Source organism: Juglans microcarpa x Juglans regia, chromosome 3D (genome assembly GCF_004785595.1).
Source record: "Juglans microcarpa x Juglans regia isolate MS1-56 chromosome 3D, Jm3101_v1.0, whole genome shotgun sequence".
Taxonomy (NCBI): Eukaryota; Viridiplantae; Streptophyta; class Magnoliopsida; order Fagales; family Juglandaceae; genus Juglans; species Juglans microcarpa x Juglans regia.
The window spans coordinates 38,036,373-38,056,070 of NC_054598.1; the positions used below are offsets into that span (position 1 = coordinate 38,036,373).

At 36.1% G+C, this 19,698-nt stretch overlaps 1 protein-coding gene across 2 annotated transcripts; it reads right to left on the reverse strand.

Moving 5' to 3' along the window:
• Positions 1-1,704: 1,704 nt before the first annotated feature.
• LOC121255736 (ATP-dependent DNA helicase homolog RECG, chloroplastic) lies at positions 1,705-15,410 on the reverse strand. 2 transcript variants are annotated; one of them, XM_041156225.1, is made up of 18 exons: positions 15,268-15,410; positions 14,988-15,082; positions 14,675-14,757; positions 14,488-14,602; positions 13,406-13,942; positions 13,194-13,306; positions 11,841-12,075; positions 9,938-10,101; positions 8,932-9,013; positions 8,043-8,132; positions 7,067-7,300; positions 6,270-6,341; positions 5,853-6,005; positions 5,630-5,773; positions 4,890-5,048; positions 3,792-3,875; positions 2,120-2,692; positions 1,705-1,947 (listed from the first exon to the last, which is right to left on the reverse strand). In XM_041156225.1, exons 2-18 carry the CDS (start codon positions 15,024-15,026, stop codon positions 1,855-1,857), a joined length of 2,970 nt encoding a protein of 989 aa, XP_041012159.1. In that variant the 5' UTR covers positions 15,027-15,082; positions 15,268-15,410; the 3' UTR covers positions 1,705-1,854. The 2 variants fall into 2 exon arrangements, with proteins under 2 accessions (XP_041012159.1, XP_041012160.1); XM_041156226.1 differs by lacking the exon at positions 15,268-15,410 and having other exon boundaries at positions 14,675-14,770.
• Positions 15,411-19,698: the final 4,288 nt, after the last annotated feature.

A 19,698-nucleotide genomic window follows, 5' to 3' on the forward strand; every position in this document is an offset into this window, starting at 1 on the left:
CCCTTGCATTGCTGATTGGGCTGCCCATGAGCATACCCTGTCTTGTAATCCCAGTGGATTACATGTGGGGTCCTCATTAACCATACATATCCTTGACTTCCCCCCTTTTACAATTCCAAAGTGGGATTCTTGTTTTCTGTTCTTTTCTCCGTCGGCAAACAAAGGAGATGAATTAAGAAAAAGCCGTGAAAAATGCTATAACCATTTCTTCTCTGTTTAGGGTTTTTAATTTTTTTTTCCTTTGAGGAAAACTAAGTGGAGGGCAGACTCTAGTAAACAGCTTATGATTACGTCCATTGAATATCATATATAGATCAGATGCATAAACCAATAGAACTCCTTCTGATTATACATAACTCAATATACTTGAAAATAATCCGATATTGAACATAAGTCATTGATATCATCATCTTTCTCGACTCATACTAAGTATATGTAAAATAAGAAAACAGTTTTCATGAATCTACCAAATATACGTCGGAAAGTTTGAATGAAATCCCATAATGCTCAAGAGAATTTGAATATAAATGTTAATTTAATAATCCGTATGCATATACGAAGGTTTCAATGGAATCCTATATATAATGCTTGAGAGAAGTTTAAATTCTTTGCAATGGTTCTAAGAAACTTCAATTACACTAATATTGATTTGTATTTTTAAAATTAGTATTTACTCAGATGTAACTCGATCGAATCTTCAGTATCGAACAAATTTTCACTTGACCATAGTTTATGTGCACATTCTTGCAGTATGAACAGGGAGAGAATCACCATGATGAACTGTCATTTTAGTTGCTTGCTGCCATAAATGCTCCACTTTCACGAAATAGGAAAATAAAGCCCGAATCATAGCATATGCTGGACAAACTGAATAATGATACAGTAAAGCCTTATAAAGACATTAATAAAACTTTACAGATAGTAGGAAGGAGACATGATAATAATTGAAAAAACAAAAACCATAATGTCAATTGGTCAAGACATTTGATGCTCTTTACTTTCTTTTAATTTTATTTACAATAAAGGGAATTGTATCTTCAATTTCCCCCACCATGCCATTCCACACTTGATGATAAATGAAAATGCAATGTGACCCATAGGCAATTGCCGTTATGCCATTTTTCCGAAAGTAGTAAAATAAAAGACTATATGCACAAGATAAGTACAAGCTCTGTTATAACACAATTCTATTTATTTTGTGACTGACCCACTTAGACTAGAGGTAGCAGTTTCACTGTAAAGAAGTAATTTTGAGTTTCGATAAACTAGTAATTAGGGACTCATATTGGATGATTCAGCTAAGAGAGATGGACAACATTAAACACTCGTGCAAGTTTACAAATGCTTGTAAAAAGTTCTACTTTTTAGACCATTAATCCAATCCCAAACATGGCCAAACCTTGTAAATTGTCGGGCCAATGTTGTAGTTGGAAAATCTTTAACTATATTGGAATTGTCGATCCAATCCAAATTGACTAACTTCAATTTATAACCTATTAAGATATAAATGATTAAATATTTCTCTTTCCATCAACTTAAGCTTTTAGAATAAGAAGTGATGTTTTACATATATCAGAACAAAAGTTTCGAATCCTGACTCTATACTTTATTCCATTTAATTAAATATTTCACGTATTGAGCACACTCATTGAGAGAGAGTATATATAATACAGATAGAGTACTGAAGCATTGCGGCAGAAGAAATTAGAACCACCAGTAATATTGTTATAGATTAAAAGTATCAAGCACAGAACAATAAGATGTATACAGCTGCAAAAGCAGTATTAATTTTGTGGCCAACGTACCATGAAACATCTTGAGCATATAATAGTGGAAGTTCAATATGTTTACAACTCAATCGCCTAGAAGACAAAGAGGCTGTCTCATACTAAGTTCTGCTTTGAGTGCCAGGAATCGCTCCAAATCATGGGAATCACCTAAAATTCTCTGCATTCAACAAACCAACATTGCTCGTTTTATACTTTTGGAGAAAAAAATGTTTAAAAACAAAACAAAAGAGATTATGATCAAGGCCATCAAGTATGAATAAGATACCGGTATATTTAAAACCAAAAAAAAAAAAAAAAACACAAAAAGGGGTTAGAGAAATAATGTTTACCAGTGCAGCAAGATGTGCCTCTTGTAAAATATTCCCATCTATCTCCAACCGGGCAATAGGAAACTCCGGAAGATGGCCTGACTGTTTTTTACCAAGCAAGTCGCCAGGTCCACGCAAAAGGAGGTCTGCATTTGCCAAGTAAAAACCATCCGATGATTTCTCTAGCACCTTTAACCGGTTTAGGCTACTGGCGGTAGATGCTAACAATATACACTTAGATTTTCTCTCTCCACGTCCAACTCGTCCTCTAAGTTGGTGAAGCTGAGCTATTCCAAACCTCTCGGCATTCATAACAACCATCATAGATGCATCTGGAACATCCACACCAATCTCAATTACTTGTGTAGAAAGTAGTATACGTGTTTCTCCAAATCTAAACCGCTTCAATGCTTCTTCTTTCTGGTCACTCTTCATTTTTCCATGTAACAACCCGCAGCTGTATCCCTGAAATCTACGAGATATAACTTCAAGATCTGCAGAAGCAGCATGAAGCTGGGGCAGCTGTTCAGACTGTTCAATCACTGGATACACAAGATACACTTTGCCCCCTACTTCTAACTCATCCAGCATCATCTGTAAAAGCAAAAGTAATTAACAGAAACATAAGACTGCTGCACACGTTCAATTAGAATCCATTAAAAACCGACCTTCATTCCAGAATAATAAACCTTTAAAACCTGAGACACGTCTATATAGAAATACTAGAAAAAAGAAACACAAAAACATATATATGAAGTATGTATTTTTGGTGCAACCAATGGGTAGGCTTTCTAGGGATGTGACCCCCCCGCCCCGTTTTTTGAACGTTCACAGATTCATGGAGTATATTGTTCCATATGGTTAGTATACAAAGAATAATTTAAAGGCCCAATGCCACAGCTTCTATGACTCTCCTTGCTGAGGTATTCTTTATCTCATTGTTTTACAATCCTTAAAGTCCTTAATATGTAGTCTATGATTGGTGTAGAAGCAATCTAACGACAAAAAATAATAATAATAATAATAATAATAATAATAATTTGGAGATAGGAGGTGAGCACATTCTGATGTGAGCATCCTATGAATAGTGTAATCTCTTCTACGGTAAGGTAAAGTGAGTTTCTTCCCAAGTCTTTAAATGATACGAAGAGAAGTGACAGTGTGAGAGAGAAGTCCAATATGAGCATCTCATCTGTTTTATTTTATCATATTTTTTGCTTATTCTTGTTCTCTAATATTGCAGTTTACTTCTAAAAAATATACAATACTGGGGAGTCCTTTGTTTCTAAAAGGGCAACGATTTTTTTTTTAGACAAAAAGCAGATATTTTGCTATTATTCCCTCAACGACTACAATTTAAGTCCAATACAAATACCTTCTTGTTTGCATTGATGGCTTTCTCATGTTTCAAAATAAACAATCACTCTTAAACCAGAGACCTACTAAAGGTCAGAGAAATGATATTACAGAGAGAACTGTTACAGACATAAAGAGATTATACAAAAGTAAATCCACAAGTTGACTGGTTTTACGTGATCCGTTAGATCTACTTTACAATAAAAGTAACTTTACAATCTAACATACTGCATCAATCCACGTCAGTTTGTGGATTTACTTTTGCGAAATCTCTTTGTGACTGAAGTATTTCTCTTCCAAAGAATAGCAGGTTGTTTACAACAAGAAATACAATTACCTTGTAGACCTTCTCAAAGCCATCATCATTTCCTTCAATAATGAATGTTTCAACTGGTATTCTTCCAGGAGGTAAGTCAGTAATCTGTAATAGATAAACCAAACAAATACATTTACAAGGAAACAAAAAGCTAAATAACAAATTGTAAGAACATGAGGGATCCAAATATTTGATCATGAAGTCAATTTTGTGTGTGTGTAATATACATATAAAGAATAGCACAAAACTTTCCAATCTACAAAACCACATCTTGATAACATCCAAATATTCTTGATCTACAAGGCGGGTATCCCTCTTCGCCTAAATACCCCACTAAAACCCTCTATATTATAAAAGACCATCCAATGTCATTTATAAATGACTCACCCCTAGCACCCCCACCCAAAAAAAAAAAAAAAAAAAGAGAGATAAAAGGACCATCCGAGATTCCCTCTCCCAATTAAATTCAATGAAATAACAAATTGTAAGAACATGAGGGATCCAAATATTTGATCATGAAGTCAATTTTGTGTGTGTAATATACATATAAAGAATAGCACAAAACTTTCCAATCTACAAAACCACATCTTGATAACATCCAAATAATCTTGATCTACAAGGCGGGTATCCCTCTTCGCCTAAATACCCCACTAAAACCCTCTATATTATAAAAGACCATCCAATGTCAGTTATCAATGACTCACCCCCAGCACCCCCACCCAAAAAAAAAAAAAAAGAGAGATAAAAGGACCATCCGAGATTCCCTCTCCCAATTAAATTCAATGCACAAGTTCTTATAAACATCCTACTTATGACCAGGAAAAATCACCAATTGTATTTCAAATAAACATCCTCCTTATGACTTAGAAAAATCACCAATTGCATTTCAAATCACCAATTGCACAAGTTCTACAGTCTTATCCTCAACATACATTCTTTTTTATGGTTTTTTTTTTTTTTTTTTTATAGGTCTCAACATACATTCTATAACATTAAAAACAAAACGGAAGTTACTAATAAAGAAGCATTTGCAGATTGCTTCAAATTGTACATTAACAGACTCAAGAACGCCATTTCAATGCGGCACCAGATCATGGAAAATGCAAATTGTTTACATACCTGTGTAAGCGACATATCCCCATATAATGCCAGAGCAAGTGTCCTCGGGATAGGAGTGGCTGACATGGCCAGAACATGAGGTGCCATATGCACATCACCTTTTGAGGACACCTCTAAATTGCCCGCCTCCATTCTTGAACTCAAAGAGGTATAATATAACTGCAGGGAATAGCTCTCTCAATCACTTCAACTTAGATAATGAATTGCAGAACATAAAACAATTTAAGCATTAATTAGAAATTTCACATGTTGATGAGGCAAAATGAAAAGGCCTAGCTGACCTAGATTCTAGGAAAACAAAGAGAATGACAGCTTTTCATGGCCAAGAACATGGTTTCAGAAATAATCTGACAGGTGATATTTTAGATCAGAATCTTGAATGTTGATATTTCTACCAACAATGTTTTATTCTAAGTGAATAAAACTCAGACGTCCATAGGATGAACGAAAGAACTCATGCTCCAGACGCTAGGATCAACATGTCAGGAACAGGAGTTCATTGTGTGAAGTTGCGAAGACATTACTCAATTTTGCTCAATGAAAGATTATCTTCAAAGTAGTACCCCACAATCAGAAATTTAAGATTAAAATAAAAAATTTGGAACTGCCTATTTTCTGGGAAATGTGAAACTGCTCACGCAGGTGCTTCCCCCTAAGGCGGGATGCTCCCCTACCAATGCCTTTTAACATTCAGTACTTCACCAGAAAACATATCATCTCGAGCCGATGAAAATAACCACCTTGCTGTTAAACCTTCCTCTCTGAATCACACCAAAGCGATGTTGCTCATCCACCACTGCAATGCGTAAAGCAGAAAACTCCACATTCTCAGCTATTAGACTGTGGGTCCCAATGACCATTGAGATATTTCCAGTATGGAGACCCTGCAAACCACAATCTTAATGATAGGTATCTCAAAATGGTCAAAGAAAAAGAGCAAAGGAAAAGATGATAATTCCATGCCTCACGAATCATCCGTGATTGTTTTGATGGGGTAGAACCAGTTAGTAAAGCAACTGAAGGTTTGCACTCAACCTCCTCTATATTCTCTAGCAAATTAAGCAACTGCTCATAATGCTGAATAGCAAGCAACTCAGTTGGAACCATGAATGCTGCCTGCACATTAGACATAGCATTCCGAAGAATAGTTAAATATTACAGAATATATTTACTGGACTAAAGTTCAAATCAATTAAGAAACATCAAATTAAATCCATGAAACAAATGCAAGCTACATGTCACAGAAGCTGAAATTTGTGAAACTGACATGTAGCTTGCATTTGTGAAAAGAAATTAATAATGAACTAAAATATTTTTTTAGATGTAAAAAAGCAATTTTTTTTGTGAGCAATAACAAAATAAAATCTTTACAGTTACTACCTGATATCCAGAGCCAAGAACCTCCATACATGCCAAAAATGCTACCACAGTTTTCCCGCATCCAACATCACCCTGAAAGGAAGTGTAACTAAATATGACCTAGATGGAAAACCTTTTCATTTTTTACACTCTTGGTTGCATGTGCACAGACGTCACTGAAAATACTGCGACTCAATATTTGGAATAATCTCTGTTAATAGAAAACTGGAGTAGAGAGTTCCTTTTTTTCCCCCTGGTAAAGGAAGTAAGATGTAGAACAAACTTGAAAATGCTTACAGGCCTACTAGGAAATCAGCAGTGGATGATCAAAGGAAACCAAAACAATCAGACAAGAAGTTGTCCTCATTAATAAAAGGTAACTTTAAGTTGGGTATGTATGACATTTGTCAAAAACAAAGTTGGGTATGCCTGATATATAGGCACCGATTCGCGGGAGGTAACAAAGGGAAGTTTACTAGATGAAAGAACATAACCCAAGTAAAAATAACATATAAGGAAGCTCAGGATTTCCAATATAAATCAGCATATTGAAGCATATCTCTTTTCTATAGCTTTATATAAAACAGGAGATGACAGACAAGAATTCTAGCTACATACTTTTCCAAATTATGCCACCCAACTCCAACGACAAGAGGGAGAATGTCATTTAATTTTAGACAATTTAGTCCAAGATCTAGACATTACAACCATAGGAACAGCATCCATATACGTTTATAGGATATAAGCCTCAAAATAACTAAAAATGGGCCGCAAATAATTTGGCATGAGAGCAGCACTAATGATGTCAAATGTAAAACCTGTAACAGCCGATTCATAGGTATTGGCCGCTTCAGATCCCAAATAATTTCTGAAACAGCTCTTAGCTGACTAGAAGTAAGGGAATACGGAAGAGCCTTCAGGAAATTCTTGGTGAGACTGGACCATTCTTCCACATAAGTAGCATTTAATTCAGGTTTTCTATACCTATCCAGCAAGCCATCTTTCTCTATTTTTGTACCAAGGCCTTCAAGCATTTGGTATAAGCGTCCTAACTGACAGAGAACAATGATTTGATTAGTTTGAGTCAATGTGTTACAAGTGCATAACAGCAAAGCACAAATACCACCAGCATTAATAATTCCAGAAGGGACTTCAGATATGAAGCCATTAAGAACATACTTCACTATAAAACCATCAAGTAGCAAGTGATGTGAAAAAGAGAAGCAAACAGTTAATAGGAATCAGATCCATAATACCAAAACAGCAATCTCATATCAATTTTTTTTTCGATTGGCACCGGGTGTCCAGGACAAAGTCCCTAGCTACTTGTCCCAGGGGAGCATTCTCATATCAAATTAAAAGTCTTTATTAGAAAACATAAAAGTGCTTTTTGAATGGAATAAAGTTTGCAACAAAAGTACAGCTGCAAAAAAATTTCCTGAAGTCCATAAACAAACTCAAGAGTCCAATGCATATAGAAGCACATGATGCTTAATGATGGTTGTGATATGTGCACACAACACATAGTACAGAAGTTTTGGTGTGTCACAATAAAATGTGGAGACTTTACATTAAGAACAATGAGGGAAGTTACGAGAAAATCCTTAAATAGCTGCTATTGAAAGGGCATCAGATGAAAAAGTAAAAAAACCATAAGCATCCAACCACTGAAGATAAAAGTATGGCTTCATAATAGCAGCAAGGAGCCAGTGACCAAAAGGTAGCTATTTAATTACCACCTCAACAGTAGGAGGAAAAATCTTAATTAGCAATGTACTGCAAATAAAGTTTCACCTGCAAATAAAAGAACTCATCAAATATAAGCCTTTTGCGTGCCAAATCAGCCTCATTTATATTCTTTGGCTTGTGAATCCCAATGTATGCCTACATCATTTAAAAACAATATTATTTAGCTCTCCACTGAAAATCTGCACACTGAAAGCAAAGTGAACACTAACACAGCATGTACATCCATATTTCATTGTTTAATTAAAACTGCTAAAGTATGAACAATCAAAGAATGATTCAGAAATAAGCAACTAGGTCAGCACTTGAATAGCTGAATGAAGCACAGTGTATAAAAGAAAGTTCCCAACGAGAGCATTTAATGGAATTTAGGAGGAACTGGTAGATTAGGTAGTGGTAGAGCAACCCTCTCATGCGTTATGCCGTGCATTTGGTAGGAGAAGAGTGGAGAAACAATGGGTAAAATCAAGTGGAATTTTCTTACAGTTCCGTTTTGAGGTCAATTTTTCTTTTGGAACCTCAACATCTTTTCTCATTTTTTAGATTCTCTTCATTTAGATCTTGATTATCAATTTCCCAATTTTCCAGAGGTTTTTATGCCCTCCATATTCTTCTTGTGTACTTGGGTTATGCACCTCTTGCAATTTTTAAAGATAATTTATTGTTTATCCAAATGGAAAATAAAAAATCTTCCTTCGATAAAAGAAGATAAGTGGCTGGTTTATGATAATACTAGGTAGCATAGATATCTGACAGACTCCAATAGGCTGTGCGTTTCTACATTAATATCGCTACAGGACAGGAGCAGGGTTCTAGGTTCCCATATGCAACCCGCATACCTCAATAATGCCTTTTATAATACTAGTGAATGATGACTATGCCACTTGTGAATAACCAAGTATGCATCGGAAAAAAAATCAGAATTAAAGCTACTTACATCGTGAAGGCTTAACAGTCCAAAGTCTTGAGTTATGTCTTCAGGAATAGGGTCGACATTAATAGGCAAAGCTTGTAAGGTTCTGGGAAAAATCGAAATAATAATTTTGCTATCAGTAGAAACGCATGCTTACAGACAGAAAACCAACCAATTCTTTACTTTAAGGAAATAATAAAAAACAATACGAAAAAAATTTATAGTGAACAAACAAGGAACATCATTACAGTTAAATAACTTTTTTGATGTCATGACAGCCAAATAACCAAAGTGTCAAGCATCCAATTGAACCTACTCAGCTTTTTCACTAGAATAAATAGATTGCATCCAAAATTGTGATGTAAACAATGGAATAAAAACCCCTAGGGGTTGGCTCAAGTGGTAAAGGCCTTGGGCTTGGGGGTATACTCACCCTAGGTCTAAGGTTCAAATCCCCTTGGGTGCAAACAATCTCTAGGGGCCTCCAGGCCACCCGGGATTAGTCAGGATGCTGTTCCTGGACACCCAGTGCCAATAAAAAAAAAAAAAAAAAACAATGGAATAAAAAGAGGATAAGCTAATTAATAAGATTGCATTTCACACCCTGGAAAAAAATTGGACTTGGGACATTTATCCAGTTACTGAAGTCTCTTTGAACTGTGCATATCCTCTGTTCAAACGCAGTTAGATAATGCCTCTACAAAGGCCTGGAGGCATTCCTCAATTTACTAAAAATTTCCAAATTTCACTATCAAAATCCTCAAGATAAGTATACTTCTTTCCATTAAAAATGTCTCAAAGAAAGCAAACTCCCTTCACAATTCAAACAATTAGATGAAGAGGAATGCCATCACACTAAAAGTTCATATTTCATTACCAAAAACGGCCATTTTTCAATGAAGAAACATGATTCTTCAACTAAGATAGCTTCCCACAAATATTCATAAAAGAATGTACATAACCAAGAAAAGGAAAGTTCAAGGGTGTAGTCATGGTAAATAAAACTATGAAAAAGGCAGAAGGCACCAACCTTGCAATAATGTCTCTAAGAAAAGTTGGATTTAAGCCCCCTTTAGAAGGGTATATAGGATATGGCCTCCCTTCTGCACAATAAGATGGATCATTTTCATCTTCCAGCACATCGATATGATACTCTCTCATTTCAAAGTGATCTTTAGTACGCATAGTCCTCACCTATATCAAAAGGCAATATTTAAGAAAAAGTCTTACATATTTTTTTTTTTGCTGGGGTAGATGGGAGGGAGTAAGAACAATTCTGACATTTAGCAAAACAAGGAAGAGATTCATAGTATTCGAAATAGCATCTTCAAACAGAAACTACGCAAAAACTGTGCTTAATTTCATCAAGATAAAGTCTAGCCCCTTCAGTTGTCATTGTCCAAGTACACCAACTGATGAACCAATTTATACATATAATAAAAGTTAAAAAAAATTACATCTGGGCTACAATGTAATGTAATTCCCAGGGGAGACTTTAACCAGTTGTATGGATCTTAGAAATATCTTACATTCAAAAAATCATGATGCAATCATGTGCTGGCTGATGCTCTTTTGGCTCTACCAACCACTACAAGAATACATAACAAATTCACGGGTAAAATGTTTAGAGCAGGAGCTAATGCTATGTTTTAGTTGTCTTGGGCCATAGGATAGGCAGTAAATCTTGGAAAGGGCGCGTGTAAAATGGAAGAGAGTAACTAGTCTCTCATGCACAAACTTTACTACAATATGCTAGCATAACAAAAGCCCCAGAAGGGAATAATACTAAGTACATTAATAATGAGGAAACATTTATGTTCACATATTGCTAGGAGTATTTTGTCCAACTAAAGTGGCACATCATATGGAGAAACTACAACGGGACTTCTTATGGGGGGAAATAGAAAACGAGTTTAAATTCCATTTAGTGAAATGGGCAATGGTATGCACCTTGAGGGATAGGAATGCAATAAATTTTGAAGATCGTGAGCTGTCAATCAATCAGCTTAGAACGTTCTTTTTTAACACTTTATACCATTCGCCAATTGTAATTGATTTTAATAGCTTGAACATTCATGACTTTCTTGTCTCATTAGATAATCATGCATAGCATAGCCTGCATGTCCCATGTACTTAGGCTAAGCCTATTATTATTTTCAATAAAATCTAGTTTGACGATTAAAAAAAAAAAATAGTTTAGAAATCACTTTCCCATATCTTGGAGATCTGCCTACACCACAACATCATTCCTGGTTTTGTACTTGAAGTTCTTAGCCTTTCTGTTTCAATATCCAAACTAAAAGTGAACATGCATTAATCCCCATTGTCAAAAATCCCCACCAGCTCATAAGAATAGAATGTGACTTTTAAAAATCCTATCTATGTTGTTTTTCCAGTCTTGCAGCCAATTCCAAAAAACAAAATGTTCTAAAAGAAACCATCTGCAGCAGCATGCCTGTGCATGATACTCACAATCTCTACAATAACATCACTAATGATAGCATTAAGACCATTTTCTTAGAGGTTTAATAAAAGCAATGATGTAAGTATGGCATAAATAGTTTGTAATTCAGCAGGATTATACAAGAATCTCATAGCACAAACGTACACAATGCCCTTTCTATTTAAATATTGGTAAGTTACTGCCAAAAAATTGAGTGAAGAAAAAGGAAAAACCTCATCAAATTGATGAGTAAATAGAATGCTTAAAACCAAAAACATGTTCACTTATATCCAGTTTTAAAATACTGGCAATAATGTCTCACTCAAAGCATTAAGATCACATAATGAGGATTTCTTAGATTGTTTGCCTTTTCTCAAGGTATGACTCTTGCTATATAACTCCATAAAATGGAATTGACTTCAAGACCCGTCAAACCACATCGAAGAACAAAACAAGTAACTCAACGACAGAGTATCTCCAAGAAACTCACCTTACCACTTACGCAAACAATCTCTCCCTCTTTATGCTTTGCTTCAAGACTTTTCAGAAAAGGTTGAAATGTAAAACGAGTACCACGAAAAAACTTCTTCAGATGCAAAAAAATTGTTTTATTTCCCTTGCTATTAATATCATTGATTGTATCCTCAACATTTGATTGATTTTCTGTAATCTCACAGCCCACTACCACCTCAAGAAATGAAAAAGAAGAACTAGCTCTGACTCCCCTGCAAGAAAAACCATAAAAGTTATGTATAAAAAAAGATTCCATCTCCCTAATGTTCTAAACAGCTACTGACTTACACGATTGGAATAGACAAAATCAAATGATCTAAAAAGATACAAAATATTAAATCAAAAGTAAATATGTCAGTTGATGTGCTTTTGAAAAGGTTGTTTTACATGGAGAAAAGCACAATTGTATATAATGCAAACCCTTTGCACTGTGAGAAATACAAATGCTTTCGAAATTATCAAAAAAAGGAACCAAAAGTGCTCTTTAGGGATCATAGCTCCCGTTTCCTAACCCCTCAGAATCCCTCTGTTCAACTTGAAAGCTCATTTGTATCTCTTCTCTACTCTTTCTCTATTCGGTCTTAGTGATAAAGAGTCTATGACGATGGAGTTGGTTTCCGTTCAAAATGAACAATTATGACTACAATTACTGACTCATATTGATGAGGGTTAAAAATATTATATCAGAAAAATTGACGAAAATTTATATCATACTACATAAGACTAAAAAATACCTCATGATATATTTTACATATTTCCAATTTATTTTATATTGAAAGTGATTTCATAGAATTTTTTTGTTATAGCCATAGGCATGACCAATCATATTGGTCAAACGGCAGGCCTGGATCAGCTGTAGACTCAAATCTTGGGTTTGATTTCACACTAGGTGTTTTTCTGGGTTACCAATACACTATTATGATGGGTGTAGTAGTTAGTTTATTCAGGGTTTACTCCCCAAGGTGAGTCCAAAGAGTCTTGTCTTGGTGAACTGTCACGTCATCAAAAAAATAATTAAAATTAAACAAAAGCATGGAAATAATGAATACACATGTGCATGGATTGTATGCTAGTATCTTGGTATTGATTTGAGTTAGAGTTGACGCAAGCAAATTAAGTCAGTTTAGCTCAAGAGGATTAGATGCAAGCACTCTGTTAACACCTCCCATTGCCAAGTGCCAAGGCAGGCACCCAAAGCTCTATAACAACAGTAATTAAAATATCTTAAAGACCAAGCTGCAAAAGGTCTAATCAGTAGAACATCTTGCAAGAAATACAATCAACTTCTCCAAATAAAATTCAATCATTTCAGGGGAAAAAAGAGGAATACCTGGAAGACAAAATTTTCCCAACAAAAATCAGGTATTGCCCGTCATCAATTGCAGTCTGTGCATTCTGTAAATCAGCATAGCTTCGAGGAAAATGACGTAGCAATTGCCGCAACTACATGGGGAAAAAAAGAAAAAGAAAAACATAAACCCATGATTTCTAGTTAAGAATATAAAAACTAAAAGGGCTTCGCTTTATAGATATGGTGCCCACCGTGTTGAAACCAGAACTTTCCAGCTGACGACAGTGCCTCTTACTTAATCCAGGGATGCAATTGATAGATCTGTCAAGAAATAATTGAATGGAGGCAGCATTTAGTGGGGATGCAGACCCCACTTTGACAGAAGATTCCTTCACAGTGACTGAATAATCTGATTTTTCTATGTTTTCTAAATCCATTGGCTGAGAAGGCTCGTAAGATTCTTCTTCTTTAAGTAAGGAAGTCGTTACATTTTGAAAGGTAGGAGACAAAGGCGGCGATGTTTCAGTACAACTCTCTTGAACTAGCTCTGTACCAAATGAACTGGGAAGAATTCCTTCACCATTTTGGGTAGCTAAAAGCTTACTCATTTCAGACCAACTTGCAGTCTCATCATACAATTCAACCTGAGGAGAACTACCTAAAATGATGGATGGGAATTTTTTACATTCCAAGGAGTCATTGAACTCATCCTCTGCACCTTTAAGGTTCATACGAGATTGCTTTTTAGCTCTTCCATGAAGACCATCATAATCCATCATAGCACATACCTACGACAAAACAAGTTGCAGTATATAAATAGTTGACTTGGAAAAAAGCAATTAGAGAATTCTTGACACTTGTTTTGAACTGCTTCACAAAAGGTATGAAGAAACCCTTCACGAGCAAGCATATAACTTCTTTCTTTTTGTGTAAATAAGACAAAAAATAACTGACTATCAAAACATCAAAAAGCCCAGGCGTGCCATTGGGCTAAGGCTCCTGTACAATATTCATTGTGACTATTTCCCCAATGAGGAAGTATTGAGTTCAATCAATTTTGGATGTGGGAATTCCTTAACAGCCAAACCATGCACAATTACAGTCTTAAGACATGCTCAATAATTTGGATCTCCCTCACAATAATATAGAGCCAAGGAGTACCAGAAAATAAGGACTTCCCAATGAACAATTTGCTAGATATATTACATAGATTCAAAATGACAGTGTTACCAAATAATTCATGCACATGAGCACCAAATGAACCACTGTCCCATTCTTTAAGTTATGATAGACCAAAATAGACAGCACTCAATGTGAACAAGCAAAGATCTACCTTCTTCAGGATTTTTGATCGATCTTTGAGTCTTGCCACTTCCTCCAACCATGACAAGTCATGCTTTGGGCGAGAACAAACTTTTGATATTTTTGAAATGAGAGATTTATTGAACCTGCAATAAGATGATGCTGTTGAAAGAAATGCCTACAATTGTCCCATGCTCAGTAATAATGAAGTGCATTACCTCATTTTTCTACCCAAAGCATTCCGGTATCCTCTCTCAGCTTCAAAAACAATAGCAGCTCTCAATCGTTTCCCACAGAAGCACTAGCAAACAAAACTTATACACGTTCAAATATGTCAAATTTACAAGAAAAAATTCATATGGCAATTAAGTTCACCGAAATCAAGTTTATTTTTATCCCCTACTCTTTCTTCAAGACTCAGGAATCAAGCTTTCTGGAAGAGATGGAGAAGAGAGGGGGGGAGGATACATAAATAAATCAAGCTAAATTAAGCTGAAAAAAAGGGTTGAAGAGTTTGATATAAGTTGATACCAAGCCACATGATTGCACAATTGGGATTGTCAGTGCCATATGCCACAAAGCTTACTGCATGAACAGAACATGCCTGAATAACATCAACGCCAAACCTGAAATCCACATTTCCTTCCAATTAATCGACCAAGGCGAGAAACCAAATACGAGAAACGATTAGAACTATCGAAAAAAAATGAAATCCTGATGTTTGATTGAAATCTGGGGGCCATTTTGTTCTCTTTTTTCCTAACGCAAAAGCTTAAAAAGAAAAATGAAAGCTCGAGTAATTGTAACGGACCTGAGACGCAGTGGTTTTGGAGAAGAGTGGAGTGAAGAGTGAGAGAGCCTCCCAACGGCTTAGCTGAAGCGAACCTTCCACGAACATCAAGACAAGGCAGACGTTAGGATGGGCACTAGTATTATTTGCATTTTACAACATTTTTCTTATGAGTACTATATTCTTTCATCTCATATTTCATGAAATATAAATTTTTCTTTTCTTATTTGTAATACTTTGAGACTACTTGTTTTCACACACCATAAATTATATTTTTTTATTTTTTATTTTTTAAAATTTATTTTTAATTTTATTTTTCTTAAACTTAAATATCATATATTTAATAAGAAAAAAAAATATAATTTGTGATGTGTGAAAATGATAAATAGTATTTTTTTTATTTCTATTTTTATAGAGTTATTTACATAAACCAATATAAGAAGGAAAAAGAAAAGAAGAGCGAAGAAAGAATCTAAATGTTTACGATGACATATTGAGAACGGCTAGAAGTCGCCACTATAAAAACGATTCGTAGATTTATTGAGACGAGCCTTGTCGCCTTTAAAACACTAGAAGAGACCTAAAACCAGCTAAAAGCCTGCCTGACCTTCATACGGCTGCTCTATAAATAGTCCGCATTTAGGTTTCTCAAAGCGCCGTTCCATCCTGAGTTCAGCTTCCTCTGTCATAGCAGTTGCAGTTTTTCCTAGGCTTAGGTTCTGTGTTCAATCAGCTCGTTCTTTCTACTTTCTAGAGCAGACAAGGTTATATAGAAGAAATAAGCAGAAAGGGCCAAGGCAAATAGGGGAGAGCAACACAAAGATGATATGGCTCTGAAAAACCTGTAGGTTTTCTACAGGGTGCCCTGCCGTTCTGGCCCTGTACATCAAATAAAAAATGGGTTCTGTGCTCAATCAGCTCGTTCTTTCTACTTTCTAGAGCAGACAAGGTTATATAGAAGAAGTAAGCAGAAAGGGCCAAGGCAAATAGGGGAGAGCAACACAAAGATGATATGGCTCTGAAAAACCTGTAGGTTTTCTACAGGGTGCCCTGCCGTTCTGGCCCTGTACATCAAATAAAAAATGGCATCATAGTACGGGTTTTGTGCCTTGGTGGGGGTGGCTATGGGATTGAATCTTCGGTGTTCAGATAACTTCCCCAAGTTTATCTGGCCTGAGCTTCTTTTCCCATTCCCATCTTCCCCTCTACATCACAAATCCGCCTCCAAATGCCATTACATTAACACCCCTTATCCAGATCTTTGTTTTCCTTCTGGAAAATTTCTGTGGGTTTTCTTTTTCTAGTGTAAAATATGATCTTTTTTTTTTTTTTTTTTTTTGATGAATTTCAACCTGAGTCCGGGATACCAAAGCAGCTATAACTCCAATATGATCTTTTTTTTTTTTTTTTGATAAATTTCCTTGCGAACTTTGAAGTTCAAGCTACCAAAGCAGCTATAATTCCTTAGAAAAGGTAGGCTTTAAACTCACTTATCAAATGAAAACGAAGAATAGATCGTATACTCTGACTAACCTGAGAAGTACAGGCTATTGACTATAGAGGGCATTAAATGAGATAATATCTTTGCCTATGATGGCTGGCCCGATGGGTTGAGGATTTCTTTTCTTCTGATTGAAATGGACAGCAAGAAATGGGTTAGGATGACAAATACAATCCTGAGAGCATGAATTTGTGATACCAATTTATATAAAGCATGACATTAGTATCCGAACTTCAATACCATGCAAGTACAACAGGATTCGGAAAGACATAACAGAGATAATTCAGCTGGTACAATATAGGTACCCCAAAATTTGACGGCAAATCCTACTTATCAAACAGAGATAATTCACCTGGTACTTCCTCTACATAAGCCAAATAGCCCCCTCTCCAAAACCCAATCTTCTATCATTGCCTGAGAACTCAATGTCTGGTCATTAGGCACCAGATGTCCAGGTACCCAAAACCTGTCATGCTTTGCAACATATGCAAGATGCCAAGACCTTAACTCTAGTATTTGTTGCCGCTCTCCAGTTCTCCATTTTGGTCAAGTTAATTGCCTCCCATTGCACCTTCTCGAACTCATTTTTCTGCCTCTCATTTATCAAACCAGAATAGTAAGCATGAGCAGCAACCTGAGTCACCGGGTCTGTGAGCCCGTTTCCTATAGCAACACCCGCTAAGTTCAAGCGCCGTAACACTGGCAAGTGGGGATTGTTCTTCAGAATATAGTACCCAACTGCGGGAACATACTTCCCCACATAGCTCTCACCTGCAAAATATATTGGACGAAACTTAAACAATAGATCGGATTCGACGAAACGACAGATCGCAGCAAAAAGATGCTTGGCAACAGATTGTTGGTCTTTTGGGATGTTGTGCTACTTGCGGCAATTATAATGAACAATACGGAAAAGAGAAAAAAAGGAAGTACACAAATTTAACGTGGTTCGACAGTATGCCTGCATTCACAAGAGCGGAGCTGAATTTTCACTAAATGTTAAAGTAGAGTTACATAATGTTGTATTTATACTAACCCTAGCCGTACAGAAGTATTAGAAAATTCCAATAATACCCATATACTGATGGCTTTCTAAATTTGTCTTCCAAGTGCAGAAGCGATCAAAGTAGTACATGGATGAGTTCTATAGTCATTTCCACAGGGACAATAGTATTCATGCTGAGCAAACATATAATGAAGTATATTTTGTATGAAGAGCTTGTTTGTAAAAGGGCTATTTATGCAACCAAGAAAAGGAACAAGAAAAGTATATTTATGTACTGATTTGAAGCGTATTAATGAAGAATGGTTTGGATCTTTTCTCTATCTTTTTGAATAATTTTCTGAATGCTTGTAGACTTAAAAGAAATGGAAATAGAAAGAAATGGAAATAGAAATAAATGAGAAAAGAAATGAATGCTAGAGAATTGGTTGCAAGGAATTAGGAAATGCAGAAAAATAAATACCTAAGCTGCAGTTTTCATCCTTTCACAGATTGACAATAAAAATGCTAAAATCTCTCTTCTACTCAACCACTAACCCATACGAAATGATCATGATCAGAAAATGTAACAAATCAAGCACAAGTTATATCTTAGCTCCAAATTCCCTATTGAGTTGTAAAGTCAGTTGAACAATAACAGAAGACTATCAGAATCTTAAATCAGATCAAGCATCAGTTCTGCCTGACGTCTACAACAGATCAAAATGCATGAGAAAGAATTCCAAACTTCTCCAAATATAACAGCATTACAACTCAATAAGATGTGAAATGAAAATCAATGGAAAAATGAGCAAAGTCATGCCAATCTGTTTCTGGATTACTCCCCACAACCTAGGCTTAGAAATTTAACCTAACATCTTTGAATCCAAATATTTCATCCACCTTCTTGAATCTAACCGAAAGAAAATAAATAATATTAATCTTCCCCAAAACAGGGGTCTGAAACTGAAAATCCCTCAAGAAAAATCAAACTAAGAGATCCCAGAAAATAAAACTAAGACTGTCGAAAAAAAAGAGAGGAAACTCGCACGAAGAAATGACTCCTTTTATACTCTGTCCCCCCCCCCCTCGGTTTCAGCCCTTTGCGTGAGTTTCTAAGGCCACAATCCACTGTTATCCCGCGTCTTGCGCCGCTCGATCCAGCCCTTGCTGTCTCGCATGAGTGGGTCTGCTCGTGTGAGCTTGTAACACCCCATATTTTAGTGTATTTTAATTGAAAGATTATTTGTTATTAATTTAAAATTTTATTCTCTTGTTTTAAAATTGTTGGATTTTTAGTGGGTTTATTTTTTTAGATTTTGATTTTGTGAAATTTATTTTTGAAGTGCTTTCTTTAAATTAATTATTGTTATGTATTTAAATTCCTTCTCAAATTAAATTAACTTGTTGTGGGGTTTAATTATTTATTTTCATTTTAATCACTGCGTTTGAATTATTTTATTTTACTTGCTGTGTTAAAATCGTTTCCGTTGGATCGTTTTTGTGATCCAAGATATGAGGATTGGACCTCATTTCTTTCCCTACATTTTCTCTTTCCTCTTTTCTTTTTCTTCTTTTTTTTTCTTCTCCTTCTTTTTCTTTTCTTTTTCTCCTCTCCTCTCCCACACGCCGCACGACTCTCCCTCTTTCTCTCTCCGTCCGTTTCTTCTTCCACCCAGCCCCGCCGCCTCGCGCTGCCGTGCGCGACACCGCCTGGCCCACTGTCCTTCCCAGCCACCAGCGACCACCCCCCTGTAATCTCAGCCCCAACCGCGCCGCCGTTAGCTCCCACGCGCATCACCAAGCCGCGGCACTCCTTGCGCCGCTGCGCCGCCGTCGCGCCACCCCCGGCCACCATCTTCTCACCACATCATCCTCGACCTTCTAGCAACCCAATGGACCCAACCCCACCTCCGATCTGTCACCGGTGAAGCCCCACCATCAACATTTCCGTTTTAGGTATTTTTGC

Coding starts and splice junctions, on each gene's coding strand:
- LOC121255736 (XM_041156225.1), bottom strand. CDS start 15,026: ATGGCACTGACAATCCCAATTGTGCAATCATGTGGCTTG. Junction 5,774..5,852: donor AATCACGGATGATTCGTGAG/GCATGGAATTAT, acceptor TGTGGTTTGCAG/GGTCTCCATACTGGAAATAT. Junction 2,693..3,791: donor GCTTTGAGAAGGTCTACAAG/GTAATTGTATTT, acceptor TTGCTTTTACAG/ATGATGCTGGATGAGTTAGA.